The sequence below is a fragment of the Apus apus genome, chromosome 1 (assembly GCF_020740795.1).
Source record: "Apus apus isolate bApuApu2 chromosome 1, bApuApu2.pri.cur, whole genome shotgun sequence".
Lineage (NCBI taxonomy): Eukaryota > Metazoa > Chordata > Aves > Apodiformes > Apodidae > Apus > Apus apus.
Genome location: NC_067282.1, coordinates 153,055,537 through 153,082,770, shown reverse-complemented (window position 1 = coordinate 153,082,770; position 27,234 = coordinate 153,055,537). Strand labels below are relative to the sequence as shown.

Below are 27,234 nucleotides of genomic sequence, written 5' to 3'. Positions count from 1 at the left end.
CAAATATACGTGCAGATGCACACACATGCGTACACACCTGGTGACTCCAGTGCCCCCAGGTCCCTACTTCCCCAACCATGAGGTCTGTCACAGATCCCTGCCAGCCCTGCTGCCCCAATTTTCCCTCCCAGTGGATGCCATTCCCCCAAGTAACAGCCATGGACATGCCGCAACACTTAGCATGGGCTGCACCCAAACTGTGCCTGGCTCCTCAGACTGTGAGGCTTTGAGGTTACCCCTGGCTCCAGGCCCAGAGTGCACTGGGGTGCACTGCCCTGAGGTGAGCAGAGACTTGTGCAACTCGTTGCAGACAATGACGGAGGTGCTGTCCAGGCATAGTGCTTTGGGGACTAGTGGTGAGCAGCATCCTGTGTCAGCAGTTCAGCCTATTTATTGTTTTAATATACACTTGGAAAAAAAGACCAGTGGGAGACCTGTTTATAAACCACAGCCACCCTGAAACAGGTACATGCCTATGCCCACATTCGTGCACACACACACACAAAGCAGCAGTGACTACAGAAGGATAAGAATCAATATTGAGCAGAAACAAATGTATTTTCAGAATAGTCTCCGGGTTTTTTTATTCAATGCCATGTTGATTGTTGTTGGCTTCTTTTTCTTTTTTTTTTTTCCCCCCCTTCCTGATTTATTTCCTATACCCCAGCTTACTATAACAGCAGAAACTAATCAGTGGCCAATGACGATTAACAGTCTCCCACATGTTATTAACTCTACATTCAATGGAAGGTAATTTTTAAGGACTGTGGTAAGAAATATAATTGTACAGGGAGGGGTGGCTGTATGTATGTAGAGGGAATATACACACAAAAGCAGATATTTTACCCATGCCACCCCATTCTCATTGCACTTGACTCTTTCTTTGAAATATCTATTATTATCTAGAATGTGAGTAGTATTTATGTGTGTAGATCATATCTTGAAACAAATCCATCATATAGCTCAGATAAGGAGGTGGGAGAAGAACTGCTTGAATGAGATAATAAATTAACTGTGTTTGTGAAGTTGTAATTGAAAGGAGAGATGGGGTCATCAGCTTTCATTGTTGTCATCCCAGCAATTATTAGATACAGCTAAAGGCAATGGTGGTAGTTTTAAAGCAAAGCCCACCTGGTGCTTCATGTACAAAGCTGTGATAACTTGAAAGCAAGCCTTATACTGAGAGCCTGCAGGGTGCTAAAATACCTGCCTGTGCTTAGACCACGTACCTTGGGGTCTTGCATGATGCTTCTCCTCCTTGTGTGAGGGTGGGTAGCGCTCTCCTAAGAAGGCACTTTGCAATTTAAGAGCAAAACTTTGGATTAAAGATGTTTCACTGAAAGTTACTTTCTCTTTGGATTGCCATCCACACAGCCCGTGGTCTCACTGGTGGCTTGTTTTGAAGCAGCATCTTAGCCCATACTGATGTTTCTGACTGAAGAAGGTGGCAGCAAGGCAATGACTGGCAGCAAGTCACATCACACAGCATTCAGCACTAACAGGTAACTTATAGTGCAAGAATTCCATCCAGGATGAATACGCTGGAGGAAAGGGAGGGGAAGAGCTGCAGGATGACCTGCGCAGTGGTCAGGGCCAATCCATGGCATTTTTCAAAGTTTTCAGAAATAATATAGATAGCTAAAATGGTCTTATCTGGAGGGTTTAAGCACTCTGGTCTCTAGGAAAATGTCCTTGGGAAAACAGTGCTTTTCCTGCTTTATCACTCTGCTCCATGGGCCATGAGACAAAGAGAGAACCATATCTGTTAACTTTGGTGACTACAGATGAAACTGAGGAAAGAGATTTGCGTTCCTCTAGGCTCAGCAGCACTGTGCAGTGAAGGGGGAGTGTGACTTGGAGCCTGCTGTGGCTTACATGGCAACAACCCAGCTGCTAAAGGGAGCAACTTTATGTGGTGTTGGATCCTCCCTCTTCCTTCTGCTGTCACAAACAGGAAAGATGCTCAGCAGCTCATGATATGCAACATGATGCTGAGGACATACCTGGCCATAAGATCCCATCGCCAGCATGAGCAAAAGGGCAGAGCCCTTATTGCTGTGACTACTGTTGGAGCAAAAGCAGAGGCTGTGATGCTGATTTTGGTGGGAGTGAGGGCTCTTTACTTGTAAATTGAGCACATCTGCTCTCAAAGTGGCCAGGAGGCATAAATACTGAATATTACATTGCCAGTTCCAGCTCAAAGTGTGACAGGATCTTAGCAGAAATAAACAGGGGGCCTGGAAATATGCAGGGGAAAGAACAAGTGCTAGAAAAGAAACATGTCCAAATGAGATGGAAGAAATTAATGATAATTCAAAGATACTGAGATAGTGAGTTCCTACTGGAAGTCAGTGGCTAGCAAGGAACAAAAATAACATGAAAAAAACCTGAGGAGTAAGACAGATCTCATAAAATAAAATATTCATGAAGACCAGGGAAGGGAATACTTGGAAAGCCTGATCACACGTGGATAAACTTCACTGGGTGGCATACATCCAGGGGTCTGACTTTGCAAAGTACTGAGCACTTACTGCAAGGTTCACTGTGTTTTGTATCACAACTAGTTAGAAAAGCAGTGGTGTTTAATTTTCCTCCTCTCTGTGAAATTCTTGTGATGAAACCAAGCAAACCAAAGCTGCTTACCTCCATGTCTTTCATAATAAATGTTGAGTTTTCAGTTGACAATGGGAAGTGTGTTGGCTAAAACAAATTTACTGCTCCTCAGCCATCTCTATGACACCTTTCGATCTCTTTGCATGGTGGGTGTGCAGGGCACATCTGCCACAGCATCATGCAAGCACCTTGCTGCCTGGGGACACATCTTCTGTGCCCTGTAGGGTGGCAGAGGGTGGCTCTGTGATGTCCTATGGCACTTTGGACCCAAGATGGTCATTATGTCAGGAACAGTTTGGTTATCAGCCAAAAAGAAAGAAGAAAATTCCTTGAAGATGTCCAAGTGTTCTGCTTTGAGTTTCTTAGGTCTGAAAAAAAATTATTTTCTTGCTCAATGACACTTTCACTTTTCTTTACACCAGGCCTGCTCAACTTGCATTAATGTCACAGAAACCTGGAGGTGCTCAGTCCTTCAAAGAACCTGGCCTCATAACTCCCCTTCCCGCCAGAAAAACAACAACAAAACCCCAATCCCAAATGCACCACATCGCCAGCTTCCCATGAAAGAAAACAGTGGTCATGCTGGCAATGGCTTCCCATATGTGTAATTTCATAAGGAGCCTTGTGGCAAGTGGTGTAAGGAAGACAAATGAAGAAGCCACAAGAAGTACCCTTAGTGGTACACTTTGTTCACTTGGCAATGCTGAGACAGAACCTCTGGGTGCAGGAGAAACACTAAATAAGAGTGTGATTTCCATAGGCAGGTTGGAGCTGGTGAGGATTTTGTGTGCAAGAGAAGGTGGGATGCACTCAGGATGGGCTCTGCTCTGCAGACGCCATAAACCACACCAGTGGGCCCAGAGGCTGTGGTGAGAGGGGAAAGTGTACAAGGAGGGCTTAGAAAAAACAATTCAGAGGAACTGGCTGAAAGATAGAGCTCAGAGGGTTGTGATTAGTGGCACAGAATCTAGCTGGAGGTCCATAACAAGCGGTGTTTCCAAAGAGTTGGTACTGGGTCCAGTCCTGTTCAACATATTCATTAATGACCTGGATGAAGGGATAGAATGTACCTTCAGCAAGTTTGCTCATGACACAATACTGGGATGGGTGGCTGACACACCAGAGGGCTCTACTGCCATCCAGCATGACTTGGACAGGCTGAAGAGTCGAGCAGAGAGAAACCTCATGATATCCAACAAGGGCAAGTGTAGGGTACTGCACCTAGGGAGGAATAACCCCATGTATCAGTACAGATTAGGGGCTGAGAGCAGCTTTGTGGAAAAAGACCTGGGAGTTCTGGTGGACAACAGGATGATCATGAGCTGGCAATGTGCACAAGAAGGCCAATGGAATCCTGTGGTGCATCAAGAAAAGTATGGCAAGCAGGTCCTGCCCCTCTACTGTGCCCTGGCAAGGATGCGTCTGGAGTACCGTGTCCAGTTATGGGCTCCCCAGTTCAAGGAGGACAGGGAACTGCTGGAGAGGGTACAGCAAAGGGCTACAAAGATGATTATGGGACTAGAGCATTTCTCTTATGAGGGAAGGCTGAAGAACTAGGGTCTTCTTACTCTGGAGAAGACTGAGGAGGGGATCTTAACAATGCTTATAAATACTTACAGGGTGGGTGTCAGGACAATGGGGACAGTCTTTTTTCAGTGTTGCACAGTGACAAGGACAGAACAAGAGGTAATGGGCACAAACTTGAACATACGAAGTTCCACCTAAACATGAGGAGGAATTTCTTTACTTGATGGCAGCAGAGCACTGAAACAGGCTGCCCAGAGTGGTTGTGGAGTCTCCATCTCTGGAGATATTAAAACTCCTCCTGAACACCATCCTGTGCAACCTGCTATAGGTGAACTTGCTGTGGCAGGGTTGAACTAGGTGATCTCCAGAGGTCCCTTCCAACCCCTAGTAATCTATGATTCTGTGAAATATTGAAAAGCATTAGAGGAACTGGCTGGCAAGGCAAGATGTGAAGAGCTAAGTAGGCACAGCTTGATAGAGCAGCAGCCGGGTCAGGACACAGTAGTGGTGTGTGAGCATGTGGAGAAGCCCAGCATTGAGCAGGGAGAGGAGCTGCTTTCAGTGGCAGACGTGGGGGAGACAGGCAGAAGGGTAACATGGCAGTGGGACAAAACAGAGAGATCTCGGGCTGACAAGAGGCAAAGAGGCTTCTGGCAGGAGCTGCCTGTGATATAGTCCACTGTGGGAAGTGGGGGATACAGGAGGCTGAAAAGACTCCTGGGCAAATCCTGGGCTGCCCTCAGGTGTTGTCTGAGAGGTGGGTGGGTGATGACAGAGGTTTTTCTTGGTGCCAACAGCCAGGCATAGCTGGGAAAGGCAGTTCTTGCCAGGAGAAACTGCAAAACCTGCCCCACTGCAGAAATCCCTAGCAAAAACCATGAGGCATTTCCTGGGTTTTAGTACTCTGCTTCCTCTTCAAGAAGGATGGTTGTTTCCTCCTTCTTCTTCAAACAGTTAGTAAATAATTAAAAGAGAGAGAGAAAATATTCTCTAAAGATAACCTAGTCTTCTGTTTCCATGGCAACCTCTTTCCTAAGCCAGAAGCCTTTTGCTCAAGTCATATGGCAGAGGGTGAAAGCCCTTTTCCAGGGTGGTGGGAGCTGTGGCACGACCCCATTGGGAGGCTAAGGGGAGACCTTGTGCAGAGCTGAAGGACTGTAACAAAATCAAAGTTTTTCCTTGCAAGTCACTTCCAAGGACAACCAAGAATAAGCTGTGATAACATCCACCCTAGGGGCTCTAAGTCACCTGGTGAGGTCACTGCCATCACCATATTTCCCACTGTCCCAACCTCTTTTGACCCTTCTTCCTTCCCAACTATCCCAAGTGAAGGCCATACTTTTATCATGACTGATTACTGGGATAGCTTCCAGCTCTGCATCAATCTTGACCTCTCTCCCGTTCTTCAGCTGAAATGTTTCACAGCCCACATGACTGCCAGGACAGCTTGGAGTCCCACCTACAAGTTCCCTTATGACCAGCTTCCAGAAAACACTTGTGCATTGGGTTGTCTGGAGTTTGGATGGGTTTCAGCTGTTTGGGGTTTTTTTTTTGGTAAGCCCTACCTCTGGCTTCAAAGCCAGCTCTGGGATTGGGTTTAAGTATCGTGCAGCCCAAGTCTGTTGTTCAGCTGTTTGGGGACTGACTGCCCTCCTTCCCTGAGGATGTGAAAATGTGTCTTATCTTTCCTCTCTGCCCATAGGAGAGCAGGCAGGGGCAACTCACCCAAAAAACAACCAGTGCAAAAATAATAATAATAAAAAACATTGAAAGACCCTTATTATTGCTTTAATAAATCTGGATTGGCATCCTTTCTGCAAGGACAAGGACCCAGGCTCTCCTGCCCTCTCCTCGCAGGCCTGACCTCCCTGCAGTCAGTGTGCACATTTTCAACACAGCATACACTCCTTCCAGCAAATAAATTAAGTCCACGCAGTAATTATCCTTTTCCTGGCTGTTGGTCCCGTTTGACGCGCTCACTGTTTACAGCCCCGGTTTGTAAGATGCAGCAGTTGCTTAAAAATCAGACAGCTCACAATAAAACCAGAACATCTGTTTTGTACTGCCCACTTCACAATGCTTCATAATGCCAGCTGGGAGAGCTCTGGGAGGGCTTCAGGGCTCTCTTATCTAATGAAAAAAAATGGGACAGGAATCCCCAAGGGAGCCCAGCTCCTTTGCTTAGCAGCACACCAGCCTCCAAACCTCCCCATATCTATTGGACTGCTATAATCTTCCTGCTGCCCTTCTCACTTGCCTTGTCTGACACACCTTGTGGGGCTTCTCTGAGGAGGTAGGTGACATCCCAGACTCTTTATGCCCCCTGGGTTGCTAGTTTTCCTACTGGGAAAAGTATGAAAGCATGGAGTTGCAGCAGGAGGAGATGCAGGCTGGACCTGGTCAGGAAGGAGAGACATGCAGTCGTACCACTGGAAAGGCAAGGAGAGATGTAGCCTCCAGAGGACTTGCTGCAACCATGCTGGGAGAGGATCACGTCTGCTGGATCAAATCCTGGATCCTGAAGCAGGTCATGGGAGTTGGTCTGCTTTTGCCCTCCACAACACAGTCCTCCCCACTCACACTCCCCTGCAAGGCAGAGGCAAGGAGAGCTGCAGTTCTCCTCCTCCCTCTCCCCTGTCTCTCCAGCTAATGAGCCAGTTAGCCTGGACACAACACACATAAATATCCTTACATTTGCATGCATGCACACACATTCACTCGCACCAATATTCCCTCTTCTCCATGTCCCCAGTTGGCAATAAGTAGGACTCTGGTCCCAGCTGCACTGATGTGAATCAGAAAATGCCAGAGGATGAAGAGGAGAGAGAGAGAGCTGGAGAGGAGGCAGACCCGCCACAGAGCCGAAGATATTCTTGCAGGGTCTTCCTGCTGGGACTTGGAACAGGGTTAGACCTCAGCCAGGGGACTGACTACATTTTGTGTTGCTGAAGCTCCCTTTGCTTTTATTTGTCTTTTTTAAAATTCTAGGTTTTGTTCTCTTTATATATATATATATATAGCTATAGATACAAAAATAACAGATAGGTTTCTCTAATGATTGTTTTTGCACCTTTGGGCTTCTAAAATAAAATATCACAATTACTGCAAATGAAAGAGGGAAAAGTTTGATTTCCTCTCCCATTTTTACCTCCTCCTCCCCTATCACTCTGCCTCTACTGCTCCAGATTTCCCCACGTATCTTGTAACTTTTTTCCTTAGCAGTTTTCTTTCCTTGGAAAGTGAAAAAGACAAAACCAACATGACAACGACAAAAATACAACATGTAGCCTCCATCCCCTCCTCCCATGAGCACACCTGCTGCGTTCACACATTCCCTTCAAAGCAAAGCTTTTCACCTCAAAACATTTCCTGTGCTCCATAGCTGTTTGCTTTTCCCTGCTGCTGGGGCCAGATTTTCACCTGCTGTAAATCAGCATGAATCCACCTCAAGCCAGAGCTCTGCTGCTTTACACCAACAGAAGCGCACGATCGTGTTTTACCAATTTATGCTCAACCTGAAGATCTGGCCCACGATTTTTAATGTCTGAAATGGAAGCATGGACAATAAGGAAGTTCCCAGAAGCAGGCAAGGCAAGCCCCAGATGCTCTTCCTTTGCTGCTCATCCTGCTTTCCCTTCCCTTTGCCCCCACACTCCTTGTTTGGCATAGCACCTCCTTCATCCCCCGTGGGCATGTTCCTCCTTAGCACTTTCTGAAATTCATAATCTCTCAGTAAAAAAAATAAATAAATCCATCTCTCTATATATGTATATGTATACAACTACACAGCTGCCATGGGGCAGTCACCTGGCTGGAGGGTCCCATTCCTCCCAGCCCCATGACCTTTCCTTGTCACTATAGTCTCTGCGGTGGAGGTCCAGGTCTTGCCCTCAGGCAAGACTGTTCCCGTATTGCTTGCACTCTCCCACACCTCTGAGGTACGGTACCAGAGTATTTATTCTATATATATATATGTATATATATATATTTATAAATTTTTGTTTGCCTGGTTCTTTTTCTTGCAAATCCTTTGGAATTGCTGCTGGGGAGAAGCCAGTGAAACATGCTCCCCGTGCCAGCTGCTGAATGCTCCCTCCCTGTGCCCCAGGAACCCTCATCTGTTCCTCTTACTGACTCCATCACCCAGCTCCAGCTCAGATGGGAGCGGGGAGCCACCATCCCCTGTCCCCAGTCTGCCAGGGCTGTCCGGCTCCTCTCCTTCCCCGGGTGAGGGGGTGTCCTTGCAGAAGTCCGTCACCCAGGAGGGCATTGAGAGGAAGCCCTGGGGGTCAACGGTGTAGAAGGGCTTGGTGTGGTGGGTGGTGGGGCGGCGGGGTGAGGGGCTGGCGTGGAGGCTGCTGGTGCTGCTGCACTTCTTCACCAGTGTCAGCCCAGGTGGTGGGGGTGAGAAGAGGGAGGTCAGAGAGAGACTGCTGAGGGTCTCGGAGGGCTCGCTGTTGTTGCCACCCCCCCGCAGGCTGCTGCCTGCCCCCTCCTCATCTGAGGGGTCCATGGAGTCGTGGTGGGTGCAGCCAGGGCTGGTGCTCCCGCCGCTGCTGTGGCTGCGCTGATGCCGACGGATGCTTTGCAGGCTGAAAAGCCCCCGGCCCCGCAGGCTCCGGCAGCGGGAGGCAGGGGACAGGGGGTCTGCCAGGGGTCTTTGGCTGCCAGTGGCTGGCACTGGGCAGAGAGCAACTGGGAGGTCCAGGGCACACTGGGGAGAGTCGCTGAGGTTGAGGCTGTCCTCCAGCGTGGTCTGCAGGCTGCCCGCCGAGCTGCTGCTCCGGCTGTCCAGGGAGGTGTCGCTCTCGGGGGCCTGGGGAGGAGGGGCGTGCAAACAAAACCACAATTAGCCATGATTACAGAAAAAGGGGAAAAACTCCCGTTCCTCTCTCTCTTCTGCTGGGGAAGGCGATGCTATGGTTTGAGTGGACTGGGCAAATGGCTGACACCTGTAAGAAGAACTAGAGAGAGAGGGTCTTTGAGGACACCGAAGGCCCTGGGAGGTTCAGAACAGAGAGGGGTCAGTATTCCATCCACTTCCTGCCACATGCCATAAAAGCCAGGAGAACTGGAAGCTCAGCCCCTTTTTCCTACACCTTTTTTCCTTGCTTGTGGTGCTGCTTAGAGGTTCCTGTCTTTTCCTTCAACTAGCTACATGCTCTGCAGAATCCAACTTCATCAGGTGCCGTGAGGAGCCATGGACCCCTCTCCTGAGGTGGCCTTGCTGCAAGGGACTCTCACCCACCTATTCCTGCAATCAAGATCAGTTTTGTATATATCTGTATATAAATTTATGTATCTGTTCCTGACCCCATGTGTTATCTGATTTGTGGTTCACCCTGAGCATTATATGACAACAGAATATTTGGTGCCAAGTGTGGGGTAAGGATAATAGTAAAGAATAATAAACCACCTGAGCAATGTCACAAAGCACCAGCCATGCAGCTTGCCCAGGGGATTTCCTTCTCATAGAATCATAGGATGTGTGGGGTTGGAAGGCACCTTTAAAGGTCATTTAGTCTATCTCCCCCTGCAGTGCTCAGGGACCTTTTGACTAGATCAGGTTGCTCAGAGCCTTGTCAAGCCTGATCTTGAATGTCGTCAGGGATGGGGCCTCCACCACCTCTCTGGACAACCTGTTCCATTGCTTCACCACCTTCATAGTAAAGAACTTCTGGAGGAAGACAAAAGGTCTCAGCATTTTGAGGTTTGATTTCATTCTGTTCCAGGATGAATCTTCCCTTTCCCTGTGAAATGCTCCATCAAAGGGAACACGTGCGGCATCTGTGAGTTCTGCACTTCCCACTGCTGGACTGTCCCTACCCACTGGTGGTCCAGGAGGCAACTGAGCCAGGATTCCCTGTGGGTCCTCACTCTCAGGTTCCCTGCAAATCTGCCACGCAGGATGCAGACACATCAAAACCGTCAGCTGGCCAGGAATCACAGAATCATAGAATCACCAAGATTGGAAGGGACCTTAAAGACCATCAAGTTCCAACCCCCCTGCCTTGAGCCAGGAACCCTACCACTAGATCAGGTTGCACAAAACATCATCCAACCTGGCCTTAAAAACCTCCAGGGATGGGGCATCAACAACCTCCCTGGACAACCCACTCCAGTTCCTCATTACCCTTACAGTGAAGAATTTCTTCCTAATATCTAACCTAAATCTCCCCTCTCTCAGTTTAAAACCATTGCCCCTTGTCCTATCACTACCTTCTCTGATGAAAAGCCCCTCCCCAGCTTTCCTGTAGGCCCCTTTCAAGTACTGGAAGGCTGCTATAAGGTCTGCCTGGAGCCTTCTCCTCTCTAGGCTGAACAGCCCAAATTTTCTTAGCCTGTCTTTACAGCAGAGGTGCTCCAGGCCTTTGATCATCTTGGTGGCCCTTCTCTGGACCCTCTCCAACAGGTCTATATCTTTCTTGTGCTGAGGGCATCAGAACTGGACACAGTATTTCAGGTGGGGTCTCAAAAGAGCAGAGCAGAGGGGCAGAATCACCTCCCTGGCCCTGCTGGCCACACTTCTTTTGATGCAGCCCAGGATGTATTTGGCTCTCTGGGCTCCAGCACACACTGGCGGCTCATGTCGAGCTTCTCATCTACTACCACCCCCAAGTCCTCTTCCTCAGGCCTGTTCTCCAGTCATTCTCTGCCCAGCCTGTATTTGTGCCTGGGGTTGTGTTGACCCAGGTGCAGGACCTTGCACTTGGCCTTGTTGAACTTCATGAAGTTGGCACTAGTCCACCTCTTCAGCCTGTCAAGGTCCCTGGATGGCATACCTTCCCTCTAGGGTGTCAACCACACCACACAGCTTGGTGTCATCCACAAACTTGCTGAGGATACACTCAGTTCCTCTGCCCATATCTCCATTTAACAGTACTGGTCCCAATACTGACCCCTGAGGGACAAAATAGGAGACTTCTGTACATAGACCTCCTCTAATTGAAAAATCAGCAATGTCTGGGGAGATAAAAGAGTCATTATGGCTCTTTTGACCAGCACTAGTGGCAATGATGGTATTTAGGGCAGAAAGCTGGGTGCCCCTTCCTGGTGGAAGGGGAATCAGCCTTAATTTCCTTGTATTAGTGCTCAGTTAGTTAAGCTGCATTTCAGTTGTTCCTAGGAAATTGGTCTGTGCTAGGAGATCATCACTAGGACACGACACTGGGAATGATGGATGTGGGACTGGAAGCAGTCTCCTGAACCATAGCTACTCAATAGAGTCTGCATCACATAATCAGAATTTTACCAGTTTCTCTTTTAGAACAGCTCAGTACTTTTGCCCCAGTGGCATGCAACTCCAAAGCTTTTTCTCTTCGTATCTGAACTTATATCGTAAGTTTCAACACTGCAACAACTCAGTGGCCTCAGCTTGAGGCTAAAAGTATCTCTCGTGATTTTATACCCATTTGTATTGTGCCAACAGTGCTTGTCAGTTAAAAATGGATAACATATGAATTTTTTTAATTTTTTTTTAGTTTGTCTGCAATAGTCTCCCTATATTCCTCATACAGGAATTGTTCATGGAGTATCTTCCAAGAACAATAACAGTGATCTCTACTGGACTTTTGCCTCTACCTGCTTTGTTCTTCAGAGACACTTGGTCTTCCCTCAACACTTTTATTCTTCTCTTTCATTAGTGAGAAACAGCTGCCTTTTCAGAAAAAGATAGCACCTTTCTGAGAAGAGCTAAGGGGGCTGGGAAAAACAGTAAGCTCAGGGACGTAGTGTGTGGATGTAGCATGAAGGACTGTGGAGAAGGTAGGTGGGGAGAAGCCTGTACCCACCAAGCAGGTGTGTGATCCAGCGTCATGGTGCTAAGTAGAGCCCAGGAGACTGTGCAGTGCCATCTCCCAGGCTCACACTGTGGCTGCTGTGCATGCAGGTGTCTGCAGCTTGCTTGGCACAGGGGACCTGGGAGCGAGCTAAAAGGTGATGTGATTTCACTCTCACCTGAGGCTAGCTGCAGGTGTCAAACTATTTTTTGATTCAAAGTGGAAGAATATATGATTTCAGGGTGTGAGAGCTACATAATACCCCTTTGCTGTAGAACACTCCCCTTCCTTCCTAACCCTCCTGCACTTTGCAGTCCACTGTGCTCCTCCAACAGGGCAGATCCAGGTCACCCAGGCCCTGACCACAGCTGCCTGTCTCCTTCCTCCTCATTCAGCCCCTTCTGTTTGGGTGTGATGTGAAGATCAATGTTTCTTAGCAGAGGAAAGCAGAGGTCCTCACCTGATGAATAAGTGAACAGTTCACATTCGGAGACCTCAGTGATGCCCATGAGCCTTGCAGAGAGATCTTGGGAAGGTTGTGTGGACATGAGACTTTTTCAGGTCCTGTCTGGGTGGTGGAGATGGCTGGGTGAAAAAATTCTGCTGGCACAGGTAACAGAGGGCAAGACGCACCTGGAGAGAAAGGGCTGGGAGGAACTGACAAAGCACCAGAAGAAGTGGGGGGGAGAACAGAAACAGAAAAGGAAAATAAAGTTGAGGAGTCCTCTGATTTAATGGCTTTGCTGCTGTCACTCTGAGTGTCCTGCAAGTCCAGTGTACAGAGAATATTTAGTAACACTCCTAGCCAGGAAGACTCAGTCTAGCATTCACACCATGGGTCCTACTTTCTATGCAAGGACCAAAACCTTCATCACACCTGGAAGATCTAACACAGCTCAGAGTCATAAAGCAACGGCCCAGCTTGCCTCTCCCATTGCTGCTCTTATAGACAAATGCTGAGCCACAAGGCTTTATTCAACTACATATCACTGCCAGAGTACTTTCATCCCAGATCCTGCAAGGCAAGGGATGAAGGGAGATAAATAAACTGGTGGTTTGGGAAACCTGGGGACCCACAGTAGGCCAGAGTGTGCTCAAGAGAAGAACTGGAGCACTTCCAGCAAGGGCAGACATGTATTATTTTGTTCTGAACCTGTACCTGAGGAGCCTAGTCTCAGGGGACAGCAATGTTTTACCATGCCAAGTGAACACAGTTCATCCAGCTGGCATGTTAGGGCACTCTGTCCTCACTCATTTCTAACTGTGCATGGGTGCACAGCTGTGGACAGGAATCAGCTCTCTGATGCTACTTCACTTAGGCAAGTCTGAGGAGGTTGTAAGCTCTAGCAGCAAAAGAAGGAGCTGCTCCTCACCCCATTCCTGAAGATTGGCAAACTGAAAGATAATTCTTTACTAGTGTAATCCCAAGTCAGATTAAATCCATTCCTGGCAGCAGGGAGGCAGGGAAAAGCAGATGAGCTGAACCAACCCATACGTTCAGCAGACTTGGAGAATGATGAGAGCCATGCTCACCTTTGGTACTTTCATGCTTTAGCCAAGACTGGACTGAGTTAAAAGGAGTTTTTTCCATTTCACACAGGTAACTGTCTGGGTTTGTAGAGCCATCTGCACTGGATACTGGGAGCAGGCATTCCTCCAGATCTCCTACCCCATTGGAGTCAGGGCTGTCCTGGCCATCCTTCTGGAAAAAGAAATGAGGACAAAGCCTTGTGAAATGTAATAGCAGATGGCAGAGCAGGCTTTTCAAAGCCTCAAGAAGGGCTAATTCTGAGGATACCTTCAAGCTAGCTAAGAGATGCTAGGTTTCCAGCCCAAATCCCCTGAATTTAGGTTCATTCAGAGGAATTTAATGACACAGCAATTAAGAGAACTTTCAAAAACATATATCCTTTTTTCCTTCCTAAATAATTGTCCAAAATATATTTCTATGGAGAAGCTCTCAAAAAGTGACTAGAATTTACATTCATTGCCAGAGACACATGGATGAATAAATGAGCACGGACAGAAATTCAGCAACATGCCCATGACCACCTGAGGCTAACCTTGATCTCCTCAGGACTCAGCTGAGAAGTGCTGCGAATGTCTGACTCATCTCCTAGAAGGATGGAAGAGGACTTGTCTGAGTTGAGGGATAATGCTTCCATTTCAGCCAGCTGGACCTGCAGGAAAGGAAAGGAAAGGAACTGTCACTGGTCATGCCTGCTGCCCATATTTCAAGCAGTCACACTGTTTATGGCGGATAAGTGAGAGCCTGTAGACCTGAGATCAATTTTAGGTTATATTCCTTGGATATATCAGGTACTGCCTAACCCAGACCTGGGCTGGACAGGAGAATTCGCTTTTTAAGAGAGGTTGAACACACGGTTCTGCAAGCAGCCCTCCACCAGTCCATGCTCCTCCAGTGCCAGAACTGGAAGAAGGAGTCCTGAATCTGTCCCAGCGATAGGGCTGGCACAAGGCCCTGCAAGTAAAGCCAGACGAGGAGAGGGCTCTCTCAGGCCAGTGACAAGGCAGTTTGCTCTGCTGAGGGATGAGGAGTGGACTCCTCTCTCTGAAGGTACCACAGACAGCCTTGTTTAAATGGGAAGGTGCTTTCATTCCAGGGATAATCATGCCTCTTGCAGTCCATGCCAGTATCATGCTTTTTATTTTCTCTTACCTTAATCACTGAAACCCTGTTTCCTTTCAGCTTCCCTGGGTCTTCCTTCTCTCCTCACCTCTAACCTACCCATGACCTCAGATAACACCATCTCCCATCCTGCTCTCCATCCCTAAACTCACTCCTACCACCCAACCGTGCTTGTGCTCTCTTGCTTTCTGAAACCAAATCTGACCACTTAATCTTTCCCATCCTTGAGTCTCAGCTCCACTCCAGTCCTGTGCCTGACCTCACTTCATCTTTTGGCCTCTTATGTACCCCATATGCCCCTCTACCATCCTCTTTCATCCAGGCTTTCAACTCCTCTCTGCCTGAGAACTTTCCCATAATGCCTGAAAAGCATCTCCTTTTTCTAGCAGCCTAGGCACCTGCTCTCTCCTGTGCTCGGCTTTCTATCACTGGTCTCTAGAGTCCCAACAGTTCCTATCACCTGACTCAAGAGTTATATTCTGGGTTGTCTCAGTCAGCACAGCTTGCTTCCTGGCAATTTATCTAGTCCTCCCCAGTGTTTGTATTCATAAGAGGCAGGTACAGCTTTCGTGCTGTAAGAGCAGGTGGAACATTTGGAGAGATGACTCCTTCGAGCCGGGAGTTTAGTGGCTTGTGCCAATGCCAGAGACTGGAAGAGGTCTCAAACCAAGGGATAATGCACTTTGAATAAACAGTACAGAAAACCAGAGCTGGATTTAAATAAAGGGCACAAATGACATCCTGATTTGTGGTATTATTCTGGCACAGGAACATGGTTCAACCATGAAGAGAGCCCAAAACCAACAATTGCTGCTCAGAGCATGGATGCACTGGAGAACCCACAATGAAGTTTCGTCAAGCCACCAGACAGAAACTACGTGTGTAAAGAACTGAAGTCTTCACTCAGTCCCACTTAGTGTGCCTACTCTTCCATCATTCACTTAAGTGCTTGTTACACAAGAACAGCCTTACAGCTGTTCTTGTAGAGACGCGAGCATGAAATGTGGTAACATCTGCCACTACCTCCTCCATCCATCAAAAAAGGGTTTCAACCAAAGCCAAAATAGTCTGCTCTTCACTGAACCACTTGCTCACAAACTCTGGCCACCCTGGGATCTACACAAAAAACAGTCGATGAAGTCATGAATAGATACACTGCATGTGTGGAAACACGGTTCACTGCTGCTCACTGGCAAACTCCTGCAACTGGCTAAACACTGTTGGCCACCAACACACAGATGTCCAACTGACAACCAGCCCAAGAATGAAAGGATGGTGGTGACAAGAGGAGAGGTTAATGGTATGGAAAAAAAAAAAAAAAAAAAAAAAGAAAGAAAAAAGAAAAAATGTTTTGTTCTGGTATCTTTTATTATTGCAGAGTATTTAAAAATCTTCTGACTTAAAATGAGAAATAAAAAAACATTAAAAAATTGCAGTGGGGGAAGAATGGGCTGTTTACTAGGAGAACAATCCCTGAAAACTGCCAGGGACGTCAACCTGAGACACTGAAACATACACAGGTGTCCCTTAGAATATAACTAGTTGCAGATATAACGTATCTCTAAAAACAGAGCCATAATTACAGAAATATTTAATCACACAAATAATTGGTTTAAAAATAAGATGCCAGCAGCTTAAGTGGGAAAGATGCTGAGCACTTCTACTGAATGCAACCAATATCCTATCATATAGTAATAACTTTGAGCATACATTTAAGTGTTGTGTCTATCCACTGTGTGCAGCATCTTGATTAATTAAACTACAAACAAAATGGGAATGAACATTTTTGGCTAATACGTTATACTTGACACAAGGGCAGAATAAAGGGTGATTTGGTGGGCAGCAAGCATACTTTTTGTTGGAACACACATATATTGAATAGAACTAGATAAAAACTGTTTGGCCTACATAACTTGCTGTTGATTGCTTCTGAGATAGTACAGTTTTGTCTGTGTGTACAATGCACATTCAGTCATGCTGATGTACCAGAATACATTCTAATTTAATTACTATGTGCATTGCTGGTGTTGGTGCTGAGACAAGCCTAGTTGTGACTCCACATAGTGATCTCCTGTTGGAATTTTATGAATGTTTTTATACTATGAAATACAAGGAGAAGGTTGTGATCAACCTTGATTTAAAATCCTGAGCTTGATTCATGTCATCAAAAATACAATATCTGTGTTTTACTACTAAAGTTATTCCTGCAGATATAGATAATTTACTTTCAGTTCCACATTTTAGAATACCAATTTTGAAAAATAATTTATGGCTCTATAATGGCGATTAGAAATTATGAATTAAGAGTAATTATTTGGTTATGATTGTTCTGCTGATTTTTTTGCTGTGGTTCTAGGTTGCTTGTGAAGATTTTGCTATTTTCCTTGCTGGGAAGGTAAAACAATCTGTTGGTGTTGACGTCATTCCCAGGCAGGATGCTGAAGACAATCTGGCAGGTTTTCAAATGCAGCAAACTAGCTGCAAATGACTTAATTTTGGGGTAATCATTCTGGAATGCCTTGTAAGATCTGATTTTCTGAGAAGGCTGAGCACAAACTGCTTAATATAGGGACTTAGGTACAGCAGTGCAAATCTTAGTTAATCGAAAATTAGTTATTTAGCTGCATTAATGCAGCATCCATTTGTGAAGTGCTGCAATACTGATAAACTACAGCAATGTTTGCATTTTAATACTTTCAAAGGGAAGCTATGGGGACAAGCAGATAGCTGAAAGGATGAAAAAAACTTAAAGCACCAGAACTAGGCACCTAAAGCCAATGCTATTTTCTTCAAACGTGGGTAATCTGCCAATAGCAGCTCTCTTCCCAACTTTCCTAGTTTCTTTACGAGCAATAGCAACAAGGGAAGTTAATTATGGGGAAGGAGATGGTAGAGATTGCCACTGATGTACTAACAGGTGAGTCATGCTACTGTTACAAGCCTGACCACAGCTGCAGCACTGAAATACAATAAACTTAATTCAGAAACAAAACAAATTCTGCTAGTCACCTAATTTCTCCCAGACTACTTTGCTCCTGAAGTTTCACAACATGAAAAGACTAATTGATTAGGATGTAGTTTTCCAAAACATCTACTAACTTTAGAAGCTCAAGTCTAAGCCATTTGGTGTCCTGCTATTAGCAACAACCCATTTCTCAGCTAAAAGGTTCTACAGCAGAAAAGAAACTCTCAGACTTTCTCAGTGGGCTCATTCTAATTTATTTTTTGCTCAAACTAATTCACTGGTTTTCACCACAAACCAGTCCTTGCTCACAGACGGTGACTCTATTCAACAAGGCACTTAAGCATGTGCTTAATTCATCGACCTCAACAGGGAATAAGCAAGTACATGCTTAAAATGAAGACAAAACACATACTTAAATCTCTCACTACATTGCCCCTGAGTGCTGCCATTGGGGTAAGATCCTTTCAGCCTTCCATGCAACATGAGCTTGAACCTCTGCTTTTCTTGCAGAATTGAACACAACAAGAGCTGCCAGGATACCTACAAAGCAATCTCTCTGCAGCTCATTCAGTTCTTCCTGACCTATGTCCTGGCACATCTCACCTTTCTACCACCTCAAACATCCCCCTGTGGCTAAGGAGGGCGGTCCTGTACCAGAGGCAGTATCAGCGGTTCATGACAGATGACAAACACAGGTCAACAAGCTCTCTGTCTACACAATCTACAGCCAGGAGCACGCATCGGATGACCTGCGAGCATGTGGGTGTGCAGGTCTTGGGGGAAGAGTCCCCTCACGCATCCTCGTACGCAGGTTACCTCTTGCTTGTCATGGTTACACTTCTCGCACATGGCCGGCGAGGAGTAATGATGGAAGACGGAGCCCGATAGGTTATCGATGATCATTAACTCCCCGTCGAAGGAGTCCTTAATAATTAAAGAGACACTGTCCAGCCATAAGTTCTCCTAGGGGACAAGAAAGGGGGGAGGATGGGAGAGATCATTTTAAGAATGTTGAGTTTTTTGCTTCACAGTTTCATGTGAATTTGGGGTTGGGTTCTCCACCCTGACTCATCTGGAGCAGCACCTTGCTCTGCAGGTACCTGCACAGGTTGACTGGGGGAGCATGTGCTCCTTAGGGTGTGTAAAGGTGCCAGAGTTCATTGCAAAGAAAGGAAAAACAAACAAAAAAAGGAGGCAAAGCTGTCTTCACTCACTGTCAGTGCATCATGGCACTGCTCAGGCCTCCCTTCCAGCTCTGCTGGAAAGCCTTACTCTTGATCTGCTGTTTCCCCCTGCTCTGTTCTCCTGAGCTCTCAGATTTGCTCCTAACACACCTTCAGCTGATCTGCTCCATCCCTTCTCTGCTGGCCCTCAGATTACTACACCATGATGACCATGAACAGGACCCACTGCTATCACAGCCTTGTCCCCAGATGATGCTACCAACTCAGAAGTCTACCACTGAAAGCAAACGTCTCACCCCGAGGTGGAAGAGTCTACCTGTTACAGCGAAGCCCTCTGTCATCTAAGCTGCCCAGCTACTGCCAAGAGCTACTTGCTGCAGTCTGGTTGGTAAGCTCAAAGGTGTACTCACCTGTGCTGGAGAGTAACATCTCATGCACAGACGTCCTTCAGGATCTGTTCTCCCACCACCTCCTCCTGTTCCTGCTCCTTTTCCCTGTCCTGAATTTGAAGAGCCTGACTTGCGGGAGCACAGCCCATGTGCAATTTCCAGCTCAATCTCCGCATCCATCTCTGCATCCTCCTGGGCCTCCTTGTTGCTGTCGTCGAGATGTTTCATGAGCACAGCTACCACCACATTGATGAGGACAAACTGGGCTGTGAGCACAAAGCTGACAAAGTACAGTGGGGAGATGAACTGCAGGTTGCTGAGGCAGCTCCGGTCATCGTGGCTGCAGTCACGCAAGGTATCCTTGAGGGGAAGTTGGGTTTGAGAGGGAATGATGGAAGGAAGGAAGGACTAAAGTAAGAACACAAGTTTGTCTGCTCTTTCTGTCAAAAAACACTGATGCCAATGGAAAGAACAGGGCAAACATTTCCATTACCCCACACCCTCTGGGACCAGGAGGTCCTCAAAGAATCAAGGACACTATCTGATTATGTGCTCTTTACTTCAGAGCAACTGCATCCAAAGGTGCACAGAGTAAACTAATTCCAGACTATCACATGTTGCTGCAACTGTAACTGCACATGTGTGAGCAAGAACAAAATTGAGCAGTCTGGTACTGCTTTCTCCCATGCAGACACAAAAGCACCAAAGAATTTTTCTCTCTCCCTGTCACTTGAAGGAAGGAAGTATTTATTTTTGACTGTCTTAACAGCTCTGCAGATGGGTGCCACGTCCAGTGAACCAACATTGAGCTTTTATGACAGACCTTATGACAGTGGATATTCCCTCTTAGCCTGGACAGTCTTCTTGTTCCTACCAAGGGCAATCTGGACTTTTCTCAGCCGGATGTCTGTAGGACACCCTGTCTGAGTTAGGGATGGGAGGAAGGGTTCTGGTTCAAGCAGAGGCCTTATCTAGCAACTCAACTTCTGAGCTCCTTCTTTTTTCTAGCCCAAGCACTGCTGAACCAAGCACTCATCAGAATTTCTCCTTTGCCACAATAAAGACATTCACATTCCCAAGACCCAGTTACCTTCATAATCCCATTCCAGTTGTCACCCGTGGACACCTGGAACAGTGTGAGGAAGGCCATCCCGAAGTTCTCAAAGGTAGCATGGCGGCTCATGCCCTCACAGGGGTTCTCATCATTGCATACTGAAAGGAAGGGGATCACAGCTATCAGAGGAGGACACACTGCTGGCCCTAAGATCAGCAGCAGGACACAGGGAAAGGGACTTCAGGATTCTCACATCCTGAAGTCCTCAGGTAATGGCCTCAGCACCCTGCTCAACAGTTGGCTGTTGCCCAGAGATACAGAAAAATCTCTGATAGCCCAGCCCTGGGATATCAGGGAGTATAACTCAGTTCTTCATGGGGATCCTCCCAAAATGTTGTTGTGCTGCCTTTCTTCTTGACCACTATTCCATGGCAAGAGAAATAAATAAGCTTTCTCTGAGTTTTCCCTGTAGTCTTGAAGGCAATATCAAGGTAGGCAGTGAAGAAAAAGCAAATGTTTAAGAATGAAAGAGAAACCAGACATTGCTTTTATTTTGTTAAGTTGTTAGGACAATAACAATTCAGAGGGAAATTCCTCTTATATCAATTAAGCATAAGGGAGAACAAAGGCCACAAAGTAGTCAGTCCCTTTATTGAATAAGTACTGATTTTGTGAAACCTCAGCTTCCCAGCAGGTCTGTAGCTCACACTGGAGCATGGTCTGCTTGAGACTTACCCAGTTTTCCAAAGAGCTCCACTCCTAGAGCAGCGTAGATGAAAAAGAGGAGCATGAAAAGCAGTCCAAGGTTTCCCACCTGAAAGCAAACGGCATGGTCAGCCTACCCCAAAGCCTGCTTCATCTGTACAGGCAAGTGCTTCTGTCTTTCAAAGCCTGACGATAATAGCAGCACATTCCCAGTGTGCAAACACAACCAAGCAATTGCTCAACCCTTGGCAAATCACCAGCAATGGCACCAGTTGCAATTAGACTTGAAGGATGCTCTTTTCCCAGTTGCCTCCAGCCTAGCACAAGCTCTGGCCATGGCCGACTGAAATGTGCAGTTTCTGGGCCAGGTGAAGACAAGCACGTGGGAGCAGGGGCACGGAAGGTGAAGCCAGTTTTCCTGGCTGAAGGACAAGCTATGGATTACAGCATGGAAACACATCCTGCAGGGCTATATGCCTTACCAAACTGTCCAAGATCTTTAGAGCTCTGCTCATGTGAAAAGTGCAATAGCAGTGCTTCAAAAAGGCAAGGACACAGGTATACCAGGCCCTACCATGAATCAGGTGGAGCATGATGGGGCAAAACTCCAGGCACATGTAGAGGTTTGCAGCAGGGCTTGTGCAGGGAGTAGAGAGGCGGGAGGCAAAAAGGGTAAAGAAGACCTCTTGAAATGTGTGGAGAGGAGGAGAAGAAGAGAGGAGACTATGAATGAGCCAAGAGGGGAAGCAGAGTTTACTTTGCATCTCATGAATAATAGGTCAAAGCCTGATTTCTGGGCCTCCAGCAAACACTGGACATTTGGAAATGCCCCAGTATGAGGATTGCTGCTTCATGGTGCACAAAGGCAGCAGTGCCACCAGCAACATGGGCACTCCCCAAAGAGCTCACTCTCCTAAATCACTGCTTATCTCTGAATCTCCTGCCTCCAAGCCTGTGGGGCAGCTGGGTTGTATATGAGGAGCAGGCAGTGGTTTTAGAAGAGGTAGGCTGACCCATAACCAAAAATGTCAGTAATAGTGAGCACACTGGTAGTGGATCAAGAGAAGGCAGGGAAAAATTAAGGACCTAACAAGTATATGGGTGTTTTTAAAAAACTGAACAGTGTCTGGTCTGAATGCATGTAGTCACTGGGCCTTTGTTAGGATCATCCACTTCAGGAGTCTAATCTAGTCATTGCAACTGCTGTGCCATCCAAATTCAGGAAAGAAATGAAAGATTCAGCCCAGCCACTCCCCTGGGCTGCCAGATCCTGGCTCCCTACATACTCAGAGGAAGGAATTATTTCTGATGACTAAATTGGACACTATAGTAAATGATCTGAACACATACCTCTGGGTCTGTGTCTACAGGGCATTAAGAAAAAGAAGTTAATAAAAGTTAGCTAAGAGCTAAATTTCCAAAGGGATCTTCAAAATTAAAGCTCTATTCACTATTAAGAATTGTTGCAGTGTAACAAAGACAGGAAGGGAATTGAAACAGGACAACTGGAGACACCTCATATGCCATTAGCAAGCCAAAATCCCTGACGTGACTCTGCTCTAGGAACATAAAGAGAAAGGTCGAGAAGAGGAAAAAGCACAAGGGAAAGGACAGCTTATTTTAAACTGCTTCTTTTGGCAAAGCCAATAAATCTTGGAGAATAACATTACAGATAATTCAATAGTCCCCTGAAGACTCAGTGTATAAAATATGGAGACTAAATTCAATCTTTTAACAGTGGAACTGGGGAATTTTAGCCCTGCTTTAAGTGCAGAGTTTTACACAACTTTAACTATGGAGAGATTTTTGATCCCTCTGTTATATAACTTTATGAAATTAATCCAACTTATTCCAGAAGGAAGCAAATGCCAATTTATAGAAATTGGACTGATCACAGGCTTCGATGCTGCAAGGATTAAGACCTACTTGGTATTACCTTCCAGGGAATACCTAGAGAGCAAACCTATAGACAACTACTTGTGAGGGTTTTGCAGCCAATATTAATGACCTCCAAAAGCCCTGGCCTGTCATCTTGGTTAGCAGAGGAGCTGTAGGTGAATGTGAGAAGAAAAAGCCATAATTTATAAATTGTGGAAGCATATACTTGTGGTTTGTAGCTAGGACCAGACAGCAGGGCTCAGAGGCTTGAGGTCCCAGCTGTGCCTTTTGGCATCCTGGACAAAACACTTCAGTGCCTAATGACAGTTTCTCCACCTACATGACAGGGATATAAAAATTTCCTCCTCTCCTATTTATTCTTTATATTTTAGGGGTAGAAGTAGAGTCTCATCATTTAAGTAGAAATATATTGCAGAGTCCTTTCACTGAGGGCTTCTATTTAAGCCAGCTCTTAATATCTGTGTGTTGCATTTATCCGGGTTGCAAAATGAACGTGTCACAGACATGCAGACACTGGATCTGGAGACCTGCTCCATTCCAGATCCTCGCTTGAGCAAACGAGCCATTGTGACTCCTGGAATGGAAAAGAGCAAGGTGCAATGAAGCTGCACTGAGTCAGCCTTAGGCAGCAGAGCCAGAAATAATAGAAGTTGCTGGCTGAAAGCTGCCTGCTGTAAGAACACCCTTAATCTCCTATTCTTTCCATCATCCATTTTATCTTGGCTCCCAACTACCCTGGATGACGATATTATTATATGTCCTACCTATTATTATTACTATTGTTGTTGTTCTTGTTGTTATTACTATTATTATTCACATTATTGTTGTATAACGAAAAGTACGGGAGATCAGACAGAATACAGGATCCAGGAAAGATCAAAGCGTTTCCCTCTCACTTTTGTGCCATGAGATTTCTGTAATTCAGATTGACATTTATTGTCACCAGCATCAGAAGTAAACTCCTTGGGTAACTACTCATGCTGTTCTCAGATTGATTCTCAGCTCTGCATCACTCACCAAGACTGGCATGTTAGCTGATAAATCAGCTGACAAATGCTCCTGCATTTTGATATCATGCAAAGATAGCTGCCTGCTCAGGGTCTGTCAAGGGAATGGTGTGATATATGATCAGTAAAGCCCCTTGGTGCCATTACTCCTTGCTTATAAATCTCTGGAGGATCCAAAGGGAAGGGGACCAGTCTCTCTGGCTGCTCATCCATCACAGAGGATCCTCACAGTGGGCTTGGTGCCTGTGTGAAGCACCGTGTCAGCACCTCATTCGGGAGCAGCTGCCGCTCACAGCTCATGAAATCCTTCTGTCTAGCTGTCTTACAGTAGACACTTAGCTGCTGGCTGCATGAGCCACAACAGAGCGTGTCACTGCTTCTTATACATGAGAGAATCAGAAACACAAGGGAATCCAGGAGGAGAAAGGACGAAAAGAAAGTAGGAAGAGGGAGGCACTGGGTAAGAACAGGAGTGATAAGTGCGAATAAAAGGGGGGATGGGGAAGGGGGCACACTGGGGAATGGTGAGAGAGGCAGAAGTGCAAAGATCTCCCTTCCTCCTGAAATGGCTGCCTGTCACTCTCCCCCTTCTTATGCACAGGAGAGAGGAGAGGGGAGAGTAACTGCAAGTGCCAGACAATAGCTAGACATGACGGGAAGACAACTGCCCTTAACCAGGAACTCTTACTTCATTCACCCCTGAGGTGGGCTGTACCCCCATGACTAGTATGATAACCTGGACCTCCTCCTATCTGAGGAGACCTCCATGGCAGACATGAAAACTTGGACATCACCTTCAGGAAGTTGCCTGCACAACACAGTAGACACTGCCTCTGAGATTCCACCTCTGAGATTCCACCTCTGAGACTCTACAAGAATCAACCCATTGGAAAAAGGATGCAGAAAAGGAGTCTTTGGGGTAGCTGGTCTGTTTTACCTGTGGCAGGGCTTGAACAACTGTATCCAGCAGTGCTCGCATTCCTGTGGCCATCTTCAGTAGCTTCAGGACTGCCACAACAAGCACAAGAGAAGTTTAATTCAGACTGAGCTCAGGAGGTCAACCCTTTGTGTGACAAGACAGATGTCCTGCCCCACCCTGCCCTAAAAAAAACTAGATTGTCACCTCAACCCTCTTCTCCCTTTGCTCACTTGTTTTGATGGGACAAGCCCAGTGGTTCCTTCTGCTCCAGTCTGTCTCCTTCTTACTAAATACTCTGTTTCTGTTCCCATGCCTATCAGGCTGCTTCTGCTTTGCCTAGACAGTCTGGCCAAGAGTCCTCTTTCTCCCAGCAATGTGTATGACAATTGTCCCTCTTGTCCAATTTTTCATGTTTTCCATCACTTCCTCTTCCTCCAGCCATCATCTGTTAAGGCACATCTTAGCACATCTTGGCTACCCCCAGGAAGAATCAGTCTGGTCCCTGCGCAGATTTCAACCTGCTTGATGGCCCCTTCTCCAAACACCACTGCCATGTTTGCCCCGTATAATGGAGAAAATTCAGCTCTTGTGTGAGCTGTTCACCCTCCAAGTCCTTCACCTCCTGTTAAAACCACTGCCGGTAAATGCCTGACTTAGGGAAGCCAGAAAGGCTTAGCCTCTCAGTTGTCCTTCATTGCACCCCCTGCCTCCCTCCCAGCTCTAGGGACAGGGGGAGCCCATGACTCTATAGCCACTGCTCAATGAGTCATGGCACCAAGTCCCACTCGATGACCACCTACACCCCTGCCTCTGGACAGTGTCCCTCTCACCCCGGGCAATGCGCAGCACCCTCATAATGCGGATGATAGTGGGGTTAATTGGGAGAGCAGCATTGATTTCAATCTCTTCCAACGTGATGCCCATGACAGACAGCAGCACAATGGCCAAATCTAGCTGGTTCCACCTTAAGAAGAAAAATTGAAGAGAATAAAGGAAGATGGAGTTTTTCCAGCTCCCTGAAAAAGCAAGTGAGTTGTCTCCATTTTAACCTAAATATTTATTTATGTATGAATTCAAGGCCCCATGCTGAGTCAGCCTACATAGGCTTTTGCAGACAAACAGATTCACATTGCACACACCAGGAGCAGCCAGAGGCAAGCCAGCCTGATCTGAAAGCATGGAGCTGTGTTACTATGGTGCTATGCTTTGACTAATGGGCTCAGCTTTTCATGGCCTTACTACCTCGAATCAGCTTCGTTATACATGTTCTGCCTCAGCAAGCTCCCAGTTTGCCTCAGGGGCAAGAAAAAAATGACTGTGTCTAACTCCACCTCCTTTGCTTTCTAGACTAACCAGCAGGTGCCAACCAAGAGGCAGTTTTTGGACAACTCTTACTATTGCCTAGACATTGTGGACCATGCAAGCTGAGGCGAGGTCCATGATGTGTAGAACTGAGAGGCAGTCAGGGTACCCTGCTACCACTTCATGCTCAAGAAAGGGATCCATCCTCAAAAACTCTGTCCCAAACCCATTTGTCCCACAGCCACAGCTGACATAACCCTCTGCTCACCTGTCTTTGAAGAATCGCCGCAGACCGAATGCCACCAGCTTGAGGACTGCCTCCAACACAAAGACAGTGGTGAACAGGTAGTTGCAGTACTTGAGAGCGGTCTCCAGGGACTGCCAGCAGAAAGAGAGGGTAAAAAATTGAGGTGAAAGTATCATCGAGCACATACACTGTCGGTGGATGCTCCTGAGTGCCAGAAACTCATTGGGAAGCGGAGGAAACTGCTCCATGCCTCCTCCCTACTTGAATGTGGAGGCTACTTGCTAAGGGCAACCATCAGCTGGCCCCTCTGCCCCATGTTGTTCTCAGGATTGGTTATTGTTCCTTCCTCCTGTACTGTTCAGCATAACTGGGAGGAGGCAGCTGTTGCAGGGAGAATCCACCAAGTACCATCAAACTCTTCTTCTGCCAGTAGCCCATGCCACCTGGATGCCACCAGGTTAATGGTACCAGTGTAGCTATTGACCAGGAGTGGAGCACAAAGGTTCCCCCAGTTGTGGATACATGTGATCTCTGATGATGGCGAAACCCCTCTGTGCCTCGGTCGGGGGTAGACGTGTCATGACACTATTTAGTGACCCTTCATACTAGAAGGGTTCAAAGTGCTTTAGCAAGGTTCTTTAGCAGAGCCTGACAGCAAGCAGACATGGCTGGACCTGCATTCCAGGTGAAGGAACTGAAGAGCAAAGAGGAGTGACTTGTTCAGGAACAAAGGCCTGATGTGCTGACAACAGATACAGGCTAAGAGTTCCTGCAGAGTAAAACTGTATACTATCAAGGGCAAGATAATAAAAGGTGGACAGCTGGACAAGATGGGGAAGAAACAGAGGAAACTGGCAGTGGATTTGAATGAAGACAGACAGATTCTGTTCCTGATCAAAGCCTGTGCTATCTTGGACAGCATCTGCTCAGGCACCAAAAATGTGACCTCAATTAAGGGTGTCCTCAACAGAAAACTGAAATGCCACCAGGTAGGT

General features: G+C 46.7%; 1 protein-coding gene across 6 annotated transcripts in view; it reads right to left on the bottom strand.

Moving 5' to 3' along the window:
- Window positions 1–616: 616 nt before the first annotated feature.
- Window positions 617–27,234, bottom strand: part of CACNA1I (calcium voltage-gated channel subunit alpha1 I) — a 181,589-nt gene continuing 154,971 nt past the window's right edge. For 3 of the 6 annotated variants that reach the window (XM_051627380.1, XM_051627410.1, XM_051627400.1), the window contains 11 exons: window positions 26,261–26,370; window positions 25,521–25,654; window positions 24,709–24,779; window positions 20,896–20,974; window positions 20,197–20,318; window positions 19,128–19,466; window positions 18,350–18,496; window positions 13,982–14,098; window positions 13,452–13,620; window positions 12,379–12,575; window positions 617–8,956 (listed from right to left, as the gene is read on the bottom strand). In XM_051627380.1, the coding sequence (XP_051483340.1) occupies window positions 8,255–8,956; window positions 12,379–12,575; window positions 13,452–13,620; window positions 13,982–14,098; window positions 18,350–18,496; window positions 19,128–19,466; window positions 20,197–20,318; window positions 20,896–20,974; window positions 24,709–24,779; window positions 25,521–25,654; window positions 26,261–26,370 (2,187 nt within the window). In that variant the 3' untranslated portion in view covers window positions 617–8,254. Of the gene's footprint in view, window positions 8,957–12,378; window positions 12,576–13,451; window positions 13,621–13,981; window positions 14,099–18,349; window positions 18,497–19,127; window positions 19,467–20,196; window positions 20,319–20,895; window positions 20,975–24,708; window positions 24,780–25,520; window positions 25,655–26,260; window positions 26,371–27,234 lie in introns of those variants that run through there. The other 3 variants (XM_051627391.1, XM_051627420.1, XM_051627429.1) reach the window with 3 other exon arrangements.